The following is a 14566-nucleotide window of genomic DNA, read 5'->3' on the forward strand; positions in this document are numbered from 1 at the left end:
GACGTGAAAAAACAGCAACCAAAGTGATGCATACTGAAAATCTGGGCTCTGTGTGCAGTGGGGCTTGATAGGAGAGGAGGCATACTTGGCTCCCAGTCTTCTCCTTGTGGTGAGCTGGGAGACAAAGTTGGGAAGTGTACAGAATTGCTCAGGTTTTATTTCTGCCATAAAATTGTGCTTCTTACACTGATAAAGATCAACTACAACAACAACAAAAAAATTCAATCTTCAAGAAACTCAGTGAGAGATGGTCACTCAAGCATTTTTAAATTTCTCATTTCCTTTTGCACAAGACAGCTGTGGAAAAGAGTGATGCAACTAGAGTAAGACATCAAAAATGCCTTTTTTTCTATAGTCAACTATGTGACAGAGAAAGAACTTAATGAAAAAAAAAATGAGTACCTATCCTTCTGCCTCCACCAATTTCAATTGCCTCATTCTACTCCTATAAGCTGATCAGGTAGTTTTGATGTGGATACATACAATAAGTTTTGTGGCTACACTATACATATGGAATGAATGTTCACTGCAGCAATTGGACAGACCGACATGATGGGAAAAAGTGTTTCACCAGAGGTATGATGACAGAAGAATCGGCACAATAGAAAGGTAGTATAAGGGAAGGGAAGAAGATTGCTTATCCATATCAGAAGACCCCAGGTTCTCAGGGGAAAGCTCCACTCCTCCAGAAAGAGATCCTTCCCCAGTGGCAGTCAGCCCTTAAATGAAATCTAGGAGAGGTGCAGCCAGGCTCCCCTTCCACTCACTCAGCTGAACTGCCTTCACTTGTGCCCCCAGGGCTGATGAGCTCCTCTCCCCAGGTGCTCAATCAGTGGTTCAGGCTGTGACTCAACAGTACCACACATTCACAAACAGAAATACTGGCAGCACGGACATTTAGGATAAGACAGAGAAGTTTAAAAGGTGGGCAACTGAAATCAATTAAGCAGTACAAGAAAGATGAGGAAATCTGTACTTGAGGACCATAAGTATTTGGTCAAAGAACTGTGCTCTTCTTGCCCAGCCTCACGAACAAGACATTTCTGACAGCGTGATGATGCAGCTCAAGCAGGAAGAAGAGTAAATGTCTCAGTCCAGACCCTCCTAAGCTTCAGTAGAGGAAACACTCTGGCGGACAGGAGCTGAGCCCTCACAACTGGAAAGGGCAATGGACTCAAGTCTCCTAAATCCCAAATGATTACTCTGCTCACAAAGGCATTCTGGTGCCACTCAGCCTATTCCTGCTTTGCAAAGGGCTTGAAGGAGAAATAGGAACTCAAGCAGTGTGTGCTGGGGCAATTTGAGCATAGCCAAAATGCAGAAACACAAGCCTCAAAGGCACTTTCAAGACATTTAAGGCCTGTTATGTCTTAGTTCTTCAAAGAACTTCTTAACAATTGGGCTGCTGAGCCCATTTCTCTAGAGCACATTTTTCAGACCCATTGCACCTGAAGAACACCTAAATTCTGCTTTGTAAAGCCAAGTTCTCTTTTAGATCTTCCTCGCAGAAAAATTTCCATATAAAGTGAGAATATTAAGCTTAGAATTGAAGAAAAATAAGAAGGAACATAACTCCACCCATACCCCTCTTTAAGATAAAAAATGACAACACAACTGTAATTACAAAGCTCATAATTTCATACTAATAAATATTATACCATGAGAATACAAGCACAGTGGTTTTCCATTCTTTTCTATGGAAGTAAGCATGAACACTGTCAGTGTGAGGTATAGATGTTACTACAGAACAGAAGTCTAGTGCTCACTGTCACAAAGTGCTTTACTTGGACCTGCTGGATCTGAGCTACTGATCCCAAGTGCCACACACAGAAAAACATGACTGAAAGAACTTGGCAGATTAGATGTTTACACAAAAACATCCCATTAAAGTGAATAATGCAGCACACTGTGGCACCACTAGCCTTCATCCTTAAGGACAGAAATCAATCTGATAGATAGCAGCTATAAGAGATAAGGAAAACTGTTCTTCCATCTGTAGGCTAATTTACACTTTGCTCATGTTAGAACATCTGCATCTTTCTCTGAAGCAGCTGGTACTGGTCCTTGGTACATTAGTCTTGCCTAAGTCATACTTTCCACTTACAAAAGAACACAAAGCTACTTTCGTTGTCACATCACTGACTGCCAAACTTCCTCTGAAAACACTCACAAAGCAGTCTCATCCCATTCGCTCCAACCAGTGATACCAAATCATTTGTAACTGATAGCACTAACCATCCCCACTGATTAACTCCATCAGTCAAGAAGATTCATATAGCTCACCATACAAATCTTCTACCATGCACGTGTTGAACAGCACAAGCACATTATAATAAAAGAAAAGTGATGGAAATAGTATAGTATAGGAAACGTTTTATTTAGGAAAAAAAATCTCACATTATTACTCTTCAGCCATTGAGGGTGGAACCCAGAATGAGAGTAGGGGTGATAAGGAAATACTTGAGCAGAGATCACTAGGAGATGCTAATTCAGGTTATGACTGCTAGGAAATTGGAGTAAAATCTCTTAGAAAAATATATACTCATGGCCTATTTATTTATTTATTAATTCTACATTTTACAAAAGCATACTCAAGAGTACTCTCTTCCCAGTAAATTGATGCCAAACTGATACCTCAGATTTGTGTTTACCATTTTTCAAATTACAAATTGACACAGTCAGAGTTAAAATTGCATCCAACATTCTCTGCAAGTCTGTCCAGACATATAAACTCTTCTCTTTCCAGCCTCCTTCCCCAGTCTCTCCAGCAGTCACTTTTAGCATTGTTCAGATACTCTCTCTCTTTGGTCAGATTGAAGGGAAACAAGCTGGAGTCAGGTGCAGAGCACACAAGGACTAATTGGTATTCCTGTGTCACTCCACAATCCATCTCCTTGCCCAAGGAGGTTGTGGATGCCCCATCCCTGGATGCAGTTCTAGACAGCCTGGTCTAGTTGTTGGTGACCCTGCACATGGCAGGGGGATGGTAAACAATCATCACTGGATGATCACTGTGGTCCTTTGCAACCCAGGCTATTCTATGATTGTATGAATTCTCCTTCATATTCTCTTTCTTATAAACCTCCTCGCATTTTAAAAAATCAAAACAGATCTTTCTATACCCTATTTTCCTCCTATGTCTTTCTGACATGATGTACACAAACAATAGTTATGCTAAAATGGACAGAAATGGCACCACTTCAGCAACACAAGTGTCTACTGTACCTTGAAATGTAAGCAAAAGAACTATTGATTTTGCCTGTGCCCAATAAATCCCTCCCAAACAACCTGTTTACTGAAACTGTAAGTTACTGTTGTGTTTAACCCACTGAGTATGAAAAGCTACTTAATGGGAAAACAGAGGTTGGAGAACAAGCTAATCCTGCTAAGTGACAAAAGTATTGATTTCATTTTAATTTTACAAGAACTCCTGTATCTTTGTAGTTGTCAGTCCTTGTGGACAAATATTAAGGACTAAGCCAGCCAACTCTTCCCGACAAGGAGTGCTCTGATGTAAATAACCTCAAGATAGGGAGCAGAATAAGTGATCACTCCATGGTGTTACTCTTTCTTGCTTTTCCAGGGGGATTTGGACACACGCATTGACCTTTCAGAGCTACATTCTTTTCCTAGTGTGACTTAAAGAGAAGGAGGAAATTTTATCCAGAAAAACTCAACAGGTTGGACTGCAAGACTGCAACATTGAGAAACAAGCTATAGAATGAAGCATTTCTTTGAATTCATAGCACATATGTATAGTCATTCCTGCATTTCAGTGGACAACTCCACATATAATATCTACACATTGGGACATTACATCCTCTAAAGCCTGAAAATCTAAGACTTTCCACTTACTTGGCTTTTGTCCAAAAATGAATTCCCCGTGCCCCCCTCACATGTAAGTTGCTAGAAAGCGTTCTGTGTGTAAAATATGAGTTCACCTACTAAGCCAACTGAGCAGAGATCTTAGTGCCTAAGCAGTCCTTTGAAAATCTGAAAACTTATGTAAGTGATAGATATTCTCCACAGAGAGAACCCTTGTTAATTATTAAAGTACAGCATCTTTCTTCTAAAGTACATCAGCATCTTTTATATGTAGCTTAGGTTATTAGAATAAACTGAATACCAAATCTGATTTGTATGCAGACTTGTAAGAGATTTTTAAGAACATAGTAAAGCTTCACATTTGTGTTCCAAAAAAAAAATTATGAAAGACACAGCCTTTATCTGCATATCACTGTCTTAATGAAAAAAAAGAATGGAATATTTATTCTGCTGAATGTATTAGTGGAAGTTCAAACGTAGTTAGGCCAGCTACACAACAGTCAGTCCCTCGTAGTCCTGGCATCAGGAAAAATAGAAGTTACAAGAACTTTAATACTTATTTCTGGCAGTCCATCACTTCTCCAGAATCCTAAGCAAGAAAAACGGGTGGTCAACAGGACTTGAAGTCAAGAACTGCAGTAACTCAAAAGAAATGCTGATATCCCATTCCTGGAGGTGTTCAAGGTCAGGCTGGGTGGGGCCCTGGGCAGTCTGATCTGGTGTGGGGCAGCCCTGCCCACGGCTGGGGGTTGAAGTGGATGGGCTTAAAGTTCCCTTCCAACTCAAACCATTTTGTGGTTCTTTCAAATACGGTATTGCTGAGCAGTAACATTTTGGTTTACTAAGAGACAGATGGAAGGATATGCAATAATCTTGTCTAGGAAATGGCTATGACTCATAAATTTGGACTCAATGTGACAAATTATTTGACAGATTTCAAAACAGTGAGAAAAACTGGTGTCAGATTGAGATATTATCACATCTCACTGTGAAGTCCAATGGCAGCTGGAATTATTGACCACCTAACTAAACTGAGCTCCTACGTTACCCTGAACAGAAGTGTCAAAACTGCTTTTGTAGAGCAGAGAGTATGAACGCCATAAGTCTATTTAAGGATGGAGGTGGGCTAGCAATATATTTCTTCATTTGAACAACCATTCAAAATTTCAGCTTAAGGGTTTGGCATGCTTTATAGGGGGCACCTGAGAAAGTTGTATGGCCTTCTCATGCATCACACAGCCACTGTTTCCCATTTTATTTTGAAATTTTAGGAGCATCAAATGATTGCAGAGGTAAAGCTTATGAGAGCAAGTGATGAAGTTCCTTTGGCAGACGACTCCACTCTGTGAAAAGTGCCTTCACAGGATACCAGAGGGACCACAACCCGCACCACTTCCAGAATCCAGCATCACATTCACAACCCTCCTGCAACCTTTTATTTCGCCCAGATAGGAAACAGGAAGGAGAAGGAAGATAATGATTTCTTAAAATCGCACATAAATAAAAACAGCTGTGGATGAAGATGGTGCCAATATTTAGCCAGAACTGAGAGCAGTGGAAGACGTGCACTATCGGGCAACTCCAAGGGAACCAGGCTTATTTTGGAACAAACATCTGCCCTGTGAACGAGCGACACCTGGAAGGGCCAGCATTGAAGTTGGCTCCACCTCCTCCTTCTCCAGGTGGGTTCCCACACAGCTGGCAGAGCTCAGCCCAGGCCCCTCATACTGACACCCTTGCCACCCTGCACCCATCTTCTGTTCACTCAGAACAAAAAGCTTTCCAGGAAATCCAGCAGCTCCACAGGTGCCAAATGAACGCTATTATCTCCAACATCCAGCCATACAGCCTGTTATCCACTGCAAGATCTGAAAGCCTGGGCTAAGCCTGGGAAGCTCAGCATATCAAAGGGATGCTCAAGGGCAGTGTCTACATACTTTCATGCCATGCCCAAAGGCCAATAGTTTATCTGAAACCTGCTGGCCTTTATACCTCTGCACAGTCTTTACAGACTATAAATTGGGGAGGGATATTAAAGCATTCACTCCCTTCTTTCCTTACAATGCAATACAAAGACCCAGTGTGTTACATCCTCTTTGTACACCCTAGAGCCTGCTAATAAAAGGCCACATCTCTCACAGCACATTTTTGGGAGAACTGGCTCCACAGTGTGGCTTTCATGCCCGTGTATTGGTAAAATGCAGAACACACATAGGAATGTACCCATACTCTGAAGGCACAATGCCTCTTCAAAAACCAGCACATCTCATTGTGATCATATTTTAACATGAAATTACCTGCCAACAAAGGCCCCATGTCTGCACTCAGATGTGGCAAACATCTCCTCAGAAACTCCAATGGAATTGAACTGAGGAACAGTGTCTTCAGGAAATCTGTGAATGCACCCATCCCCTCAACCCCCCAAATAAGAGACATTTACATCCTCATTCTTCAAAATGGAAGAATTCAATCCTCTATATTTTGGGGGGAAAAAAATATGACACCAATTTAAAAAAAAAAAAAAAAAAAAAAAAAAAAAAGACATACTTCTGTTCAGAATGGATGGGCAGCTCCTGCAGCTCCCCTTCCTCACATTCCAATAAAAATTTGTTTTAATAATTTTAGATTGCCTACTACAGCATTGTTCTATGCCACATTAAAGACTTCATTCATTTTTCCATTAGCACATTTTAGTTAGAATTAACACACAATCATTTTCCATGATCTGGTTTTCAATATATTTGTAAACAAAAATTAATCTTAAACACGAAACAAAGAAAAGCTTTGACATTATTAAAAGTCAGCCTATAGAAATACTCGCTCAAACCACACTTCTAACTCTTTTAATCCATAAGTATGGATTGCCAGGTGTACCCAGGATGGTCTTCTTAAATAAGCAGTTGCCACAAATCCCCCCTAAAACCTTTGGCAATGAAACAAATGAAGAGAAACTGAAGACTTCAGGAATCAATTCAGCACTTAATGAGGAGACAGAGGATGATGAATACCAAATGAGACCAAAGCAAGCACCAGTCTTGGTATAATCTCAACCAGGCACAAGCAAACCTCTCTCCTCATACACTGATACCAAACATCCAAAGCTCCTTTCTCATAGAATCACAGAACATCCCAAGTTGGAAGGGACCCATGAGAATCATCGAGACCAACTCCTGGCTCCACACAACTACCTAAAACCTAACCCCTATGTTATACAAATACTCCCTGAACTCCATCAGCTTGGGGCTGTGCCCACTGCCCTGGCAGCCTGCTCCGTTCCCACTGCCCTCTGGTGCAGACCCTGTCCCGAACCCGCAGCTGTCCCTCCCCTGACAGAGCCCCTTCTCAGAGAAAGGACAGAAATACCACTACCATCTTTGCTGGTGGGGGATTCAATTTAAAAAGTGCTAGAAAACTTTAATACAAGCATAGCAGAGATTTAACTGGGGCCCAAAGGGAAAAAAGAAAAAAAAAGAAAAAGAAAACACTGAAAACTGAGTTAAGACAAGAAGAAGGAGACAGAACTAAGAGTAGCAGCAGCTGCTCACCTGTGGGGACGGGGATAGTGCACCTGTGGTGCTGACACATACAATCAAATATCCTTCAGATCTTTCAGCCTAAATGCTCAGGGGGCTGTTGGCTCAGGCCAGTGCAGATGTTACACTTCGGAGAAGTTTTGGACTACTCCTTGTCAGCATTTCGTTTCCCAGAAAATAGCACTCATTTTCCAAGGATGACGCTTGTTCCGAGTCTCTGTTTACACATAGAGCTCTTTAGGGGTTGACAGGGCCTCTCCTTCCTGATGCTGATTATTAGTTTCAGATGACTGCTAAGGATCTCCCTTATGAGGGATGTACCCAGGGAATTAAAATGAAGTCACTTTAATTAATTATGAAGCGTTGATATGCAAGACTGCATTCAATTGACCGTATAATTCATACATTTGTGGATAACCGCTAGTACTGCTAAGTCACTGACAAACAATTCTATGGCTCCATTTCACTGGGGAAAAAGAAAAAGGAGAGGGGGGCATAACAAGCTAAAATATAAACAATGCCCTAGCACTCCTTGCCATTTAATATTCTGGTACTCCTACGCTCCTAAAACATGAAGAGAAGTTATACCTGACCAGAAGAGGCTCAGCCAACTATATGGAAGACCAGGTATGCCCACAGGGAGCGGATTTTATGCCAAAAGGAATTGTGCTCCATGTGCAAACCAGTAGCTGAGAGCACCAGGCATTCCTTGGGTAGAGCTGCGCCTTGGGCAATTGCACCCTGCTCCACCCAACCCTTCTCTCTGTTCTCCAATAGAGTTGTAAAACTCTCTTACATCTCACTCAGCATGCCGCACATTCAGCCTCTGTACAGATGGATATTGGTGTGAATTTCTACATGGAAATCATTATATGTACACCTCTAAGGAACTGCACTACACATTGCACAGAAGCCTGATCATTCAGAAAGCCCCACATTTATATACAGAGGTAGAGCACACACAAGATCTACAACAAAGCACTGCTTTTCCTTCCAAAATGAGCTTTGCTCTCAAGCTATGCTGTAGATACTAACGAGGAACCAATGACACCAGGAACTGAGAATTCTCCCCACTTGTGAACATACTCCATTTGTTGCAATAAATCTAAAGATCCGGAAAGTGAGTGATACTTTGTTATGGCATCCCAGGGTCTCATGGCCTTGCAAGTGCTGCTGTGTTCCCTGAGGCTTGAAGGCCACAGGCAGAACCAGAGCCACGCTGCTACTGCACTGGCACACAGCAATAGCCTGTCCATGACCGGAATGAAATTAAGAATTCCAGAGAGAGAGAAGTTTGAAGTAACATCACATTGTGTTCTCCGATGCAACAATTCCAAAATAATAGAGTTTCCCGAAGAGATACCTGAAGGCATTCCATTCCACCCAGCAGGTAAGAAACCCCAGAAGCATTTTCAGCTGTAGCACACACAGCACAACACGATTCCATACCAAAATGTTAACCCCCGAAAAACTCTGCGGGCTGAACTCTGCCCCATTCGAGCAGCACTAAGTGTATTTACAGCGCATTCAGCCCCCAGAGAAATCCCTCCTGGAAACACGCTCCGAACTTGGGGAAACGCGACTTGTGCAAACTATGATGTCATCCATCTGCCTCTCAGGGAGAGCCTTCCCCCTGCGCCCACCTCGGCACAGCCTCTCCGCAAGGCACGGCACAGCCCACCGCCGCCCGATCTGTCTGACACCAGCCACTCAAAAGTTTGATTCCTTCACCGCATCACATCGTGCAGAAAGCGCGTTCTGAGGGCAAAGAGCGGGGCATTACACGCAGACAGCACCAGCACAGCGCCGGGAGGCTGCGTGCGTTCCCATCTCCTCGAAAAGTTCCCGGCGGGCAGCACCACCGTCCCGTCCGCGCGTCAGGACCCCGGCACGCACGCACCGACGGCACGTTTTCAGAACACTCTCCTTTTCTCTCCTCTTTTCCATTTTTTCCCCCCTTGACTCCTCGCACGCTTTCCCAACGGCTCAGCCCAGTTCCCGGCGCACGCGGCTCGGGCTCTCCCCTCATCCCACCCGGCCCCCGCTCACCTCCAAACCTGCCCCAGCTGCAGGATGTGGACGAGGGACTGCAGGAGCCAGATGCAGAAGGCGCACGACGCCGACCTGCCGCTGCCGGCGCGGCTGCCGCTGGAGGGGCCGCCTCCAGCGGGGCCGCTGCTGCCGCTGCTGCTGCTGTTGGCGTTGCCCTTGCTGGCAGTGGAAGCCTGCCGCTGCGGCGTGCAGGGCCGAGCGGAGTCGATGTCCGCGGCCGCCGAGCTGCTGCTCACCAGCAGTTTGCTCTCGGCAGCGGGGCACTGCCCGGAGGTGGCGGCGGCGGCCGTGCCGTCTTCCGCGCCGAAGTCGTGCGCGAACCAGCGGAAGCTGAACACCTGCACGGAGAGGGAGCCCAGCAGCACGAAGAAGAGGGTGAGCCCGAACCACCAGCGCTGGCCCCGCAGGTAGTAGTCGACCGCCAGCCAGATGTCGGTGCCCACGTCTGCAAAGTACACGGCCAGCGCGGCCAGGATCCAGAGGCAGTCCCACAGCGAGTAGCGCCGCTGCTCCCTGCCCAGCCGCAGGCAAAGCGAGGACGAGCCCCCGCCCGAGCCCCGCGAGCCCCCGCCGCCGCCCCCTCCTTCTCCTCCTCTACCGCCGCCGCAGCAGCAGCAGCAACAGCAGCGGGAGCCGCCGCCCGAGCCGTCCCCGCCGCCGCTGCAGCACCCGCCCCCGGGCGCCTCGTCGTCGTCGCTGCCGCCGCCCGGCCCGGCGCCCGCGGGCAGCCCCGGGGCCAGCGCTTGCACGGAGCCCGAGTGTTCGGAGTTCTGCAGCGGCGTGAACGCCACCTCGCCGCCCTTCTTCATCTTCCGCCGCCCGTCCGACTTCGCGGCCATGATGCTTCACTCAGCCCCGCCGGAGAGCGAGCGGTAGCGGCGAGCGCTCCTTTATCCCGCGCCTCCCCCTGCTCCTCCTCCTCCGCCGCCCGCCTCCCGCCCTCTGCAGCCGCCGCGGACCGCCGCTCCCCGCGTCCCCGCTCCGCGCCCGCGGGCGGCTCCTCCGCGGCGGCCGCGGCCGCAGCGCCGCCTGCCTGCCTGCTCGCCTGCGGGAGCCGCACTCAGCTCAGCTCAGCTCAGCTCAGCCCACCCGCCCCGCGCCCGCCGCCGCCTCCTCCGCGGGGGCCGCCGGGGCTGCCGCGCTCTGCCCGAGCCGGGAGCGGGCAGGGCAGCGCCGCCCGGAGCAGCGCATCCCGCACCCGCCGCCGCCCGCGCCCGCCGCCGCCACCACCCAGCTGACTGACGCCGGCAAAGAGGATGACCTCATCCCTCCTCCCTCCCTGCCGCCGCCCCCCGCCCCGCACCGGCACCGGCGCTGGCGCAGGGGCGGGGAAGGGGGCGCTCGGCCCCGCGGCTGCCGGGAGGTGCGGGCGCGGCGGCACCGGAGGGCGGTGGCGACGGGGCGTGTGCCGGGACCGCGCCGCGTCCCGGCGGGAGGGGCGCTCCGCCGGCTCTGCCGCCGCCCCCCGCTGCCGTCGGCGCGGCCCTGAGGACGGGGGGACCCGAAGCGGAGGAACCGCCCCTCCTGGGCCACCTCCGCGAGTTGGGCGCTCCGCAGCCGCCAGTTTCCCATCCCGCTGGAAACGCCGCTCTAGTTGTCGTAACTTTGTGAAACGCAGCCGAGAGAAGTGTCATTCCCAAATGATGCCGTGACTCGCACTTTCTTAACAGGCGTCTGGGGGAAGGTGGGGAGGCACCGTTTTAGTCCGCCAACCCGAAGAAATGGCATTTTAAACATTTCCTTCGGCAAGCGAACTCACTCCCTGCCTCCCTCCCTCCGCCCCATCCTCTTCCCCGCAGCCCGGGAGCTCCCGGAGCCCTTTAAACCTCAGCGCGGTGCTTCGGTGCCCGCAGCTCTCCTCGGCCGCCTGCCCTCGGCCTTCTGCCTCCTCTCGCCCCCATACCCAATGCGTGCGGGCTGAGCCGCTGATACGCCTCTTTGGCTCTCTATTTTATACCTGTGGAATAAGCTCAAAGCATCCCTAAAACAGAGGAGTGAAAGAGTTCAAGCTCGTTGCTGGAATGCTCTAATGGGAATGTCAGTGTGGCTGTGATAGGGCACTGTTACATTAAGATAGGTGACTAAACATAGCCCCTTCCAATTATTAATGAAAGAAAAGGAGTTATATGGGCGGCTGAAAATGCCTTCTAACCCTTCAATCTGCATGGTCAGTATGAAGTTCCCTTTCGGACACAATCTTTTACTTCAGATTTCAAGAAAAGACGACAGAGTGCATTGCTGGGTTATTCTGAGGGTGTTAAGAACTCAGAACTCAGCCTTTGGAAGGCAGCGAGCACGCAGAAACCTCATTTTGCTTGTTCTTTTGCATGTTATCACACATTACAAGAGTCTTTAATTACATCACTGCATAATGGTTCTTAAATAATATACATTTCCTCTGCAATCTCTTTTGCAGTGCTGGAGCTGCACTTTTATTTCTGTTCCTTTTTTTAACCCCGCATTAATTTCATTCTCATTACGGTCCATATGATTTCCATTGCCTCAGACTTTTAATGCAAATTGCTTCTTTTTCCAGGTATCTTTTAATAATTCACCCAGTCCCTATATATAATACAATATATGCACCTAAGCTCCCCTTGTCAGCAGAGAAGGTGCTTAATAAAAGAGCTAATTTAGCTGCAAGTTCGTGGCTTACGTATCTCAACAAGTTCCCAAGTCGTTCTATTTATAGTTAAATCTTCAAGAAAATGGTTTAGTGTGTATTTTAAGTTACTTCAGTTGATACTTTGTGACATACGCAGGTCAAACGGTGCTACAGATTTCTAATAGAGGTTATGGGGTGATACGGGGTTGCGTGGGGGTGCAACTGCTGTGCTTCTGGAGCTGAAAGTCTCACCTAAACTGTTTGGGGTGGGGAAGAGGAGAACGAATGGAAATTGTCAGATTCAGGGTGAGGATAGTAAGGTGGAGATTGGGGTCCCATGGACTAAAAGGGCAGAAGATACCTATGAGCAATGCAGCAAATGTATAGGAACAGATGGCATCAGGCCGGCTGTGCCCCATGGCAGCACGTTATTACCAATCAGCTTGGAGGCAGTGATTGCTGGGGCCACGTGTCCCTGGTGTCCTGCTCTCCCTGCTCCAGATGTGGGGTACTTTTTCAGCTATATTCACCCTCAGCCACTTCTCTTGCGGACAGAATTTGATCAGAAGAGATCCACCCACCACACTGAAGGACTCCGGCTCACCCCAGCAGTTTTTAGATCAGACCCACTCATCTGAAGTGTGGGGAGGGTTTTGCACTTTCCTCCTGTATTTCTCTATTTCTCCAAGGCCAGGCTGGATGTGGCTCTGGGCAGCCTGGTCTGGTGGTTGGTGACCCTGCCCATAGCAGGGGGGTTGAAACTAGGTGATCATCGTGGTCCTTTTCAACCCAGGCCATTCTACGGTTCTATGATTCTATGATTTGCTAGGCTTGTTTTTCTCTTTTTGGATTCAATTTCTGTGGCATTTGTGAGAGGACTCATATCATCTGTTAACTGATACTCTTTCTCTGTTAAATGAAGGCAGATGAACATTTAAACCTAAATTAAATGTACGGCTGTTGGACACTTCCAGGGGAACATCTTCTGTTTTATTTTATCACTTAAGAGATTATCAATGGAAAGGGCCCCAAATAATAAGTAAGTGTTGAAGAAATTGCTTCCAAGAAACAGAACCAAATTTCCACTTCGTTACTGTGGCTTAGCTCCTATGGAGCTATATCAGGGCCAGAGGAGTTTGTATACACACAGTGTACAAAGCAGCATGCATTCAGCAAGCCAATATTGTTACTAAACCTCAGAAATTATTAATTATGAAATATAATTGAAGGGCAAAAATGCAATTGCAGACATCGATGCATATTTCATAAACCAAAGTACAAACACACTCATTTCTCACGTAAATGCGCTTTGAAGCACATTGTATTCATGGCATTTTTTTCCCCACTTTTCTTTGAAGAAAACATTTTTATGAATATCACAAAGAACTGCCTTTGCCTTCTGAATTGCAACTGCTGTTTGCTTTTTTTTTTTTTTTTCCTTTTTACCCTTAAAATATCAAACCAGTCTTTGTCTACACTAAGAATACTTTTTATTTTGTTTGTCTTTCTGCTTTTCATTGCAGACATTTCATTGCACGAGTTTCTTTTTTTTTTTTTTCAGATTCTCAACCATGATCTTTTTCACAATCTTCTTTAGCTCTATAGCACAGATGGCCCTACAAAAATATACTCTTCCTCTGTTGTCCTTTCATTTCACCATCAGAATGTATTTATACTCTACTAGCACACTCTGGAACAGGTTGCCCAAGGAGGCTGTGGATGCCCCATTCCTGGAGGCATTCAAGGCCAGGCTGGATGTGGCTCTGGGCAGCCTGGTCTGGTGGTTGGTGACCCTGCACACAGCAGGGGGGTTGAAACTAGATTATCATTGTGGTCCTTTTCAACCCAGGCCATTCTATGATTCTGATTCTATGATTCAATTTTTGCATGCATTCATTCCAAACTGTTCTTAAATCTTTTTTCCTTTGTTTGAAAACTTTTCTGCATTTTCTTCTATCTCAAAATAACTGAAACAGAACGATGCCCCATGGTAGTATTTTGGCACAAAATCCTACATTTCTCATCAGATTTAACCTTTGAAGAGCAGCCTTGGCAATTCTGTGTCATGAAAGAGATGTGCAGAACTTCACTGCTCCAGCAGGACTTGGGGTGGGCCCCCTCTGGAATAAGTGAAGTGCTAAGTCATAAGGAGCTCTTTGCTGATTCCTTCAGAAGACCTGGTGATTCTGCGATCAGGTTGCTCCCTTTCCTCCTTCCTTTGTTTCCCTTTCCCTTCTAGCTACCTTCCTGTACCTGCTTTATTTCTCTCCCAAAGGCACACTGTGCATTCCTCTGCACTGTGCTGCTTCTCTCTTTCTTGCTGTGCACGACAACAGAGAATCTGATTAACATCCATTTTCTTTACTCATTCCCTCTGAAGTAGCCTCACCACTGAGTGAGGTTTTCACAAGTTTTGGAGGTTATCAGTAGATCTGTGTTTAGGTTACACAGTTACCAGTTGATATAGAAGGTCTCTATAATATTTACATACTGCAGTGCCAAACTGCCCTTGTGCCCAAACAGTTGCATTCACAACACACACGTGTCGGTG

The 14566-nt window shown here is 46.8% G+C and overlaps 2 protein-coding genes across 2 annotated transcripts in view; both read right to left on the reverse strand.

Annotated features, from left to right (window-relative positions):
* Positions 1-10249, reverse strand: part of XKR4 (XK related 4) — a gene marked incomplete at both ends in the record, with an annotated part of 215245 nt that extends 204996 nt beyond the window's left edge. The window contains one exon of the mRNA XM_079533146.1: positions 9408-10249. Within this exon, the coding sequence (XP_079389272.1) occupies positions 9408-10249 (842 nt within the window). The remainder of the gene's footprint in view (positions 1-9407) is intronic.
* Positions 10250-11139: 890 nt separating this feature from the next.
* Positions 11140-14566, reverse strand: part of RP1 (RP1 axonemal microtubule associated) — a gene marked incomplete at both ends in the record, with an annotated part of 183132 nt that continues 179705 nt past the window's right edge. The window contains 1 exon segment of the mRNA XM_079533866.1: positions 11140-11356. Coding sequence (XP_079389992.1) covers positions 11140-11356 — 217 coding nt within the window.

Source organism: Tetrao urogallus, assembly GCF_951394365.1.
Source record: "Tetrao urogallus genome assembly, chromosome: 3".
Lineage (NCBI taxonomy): Eukaryota > Metazoa > Chordata > Aves > Galliformes > Phasianidae > Tetrao > Tetrao urogallus.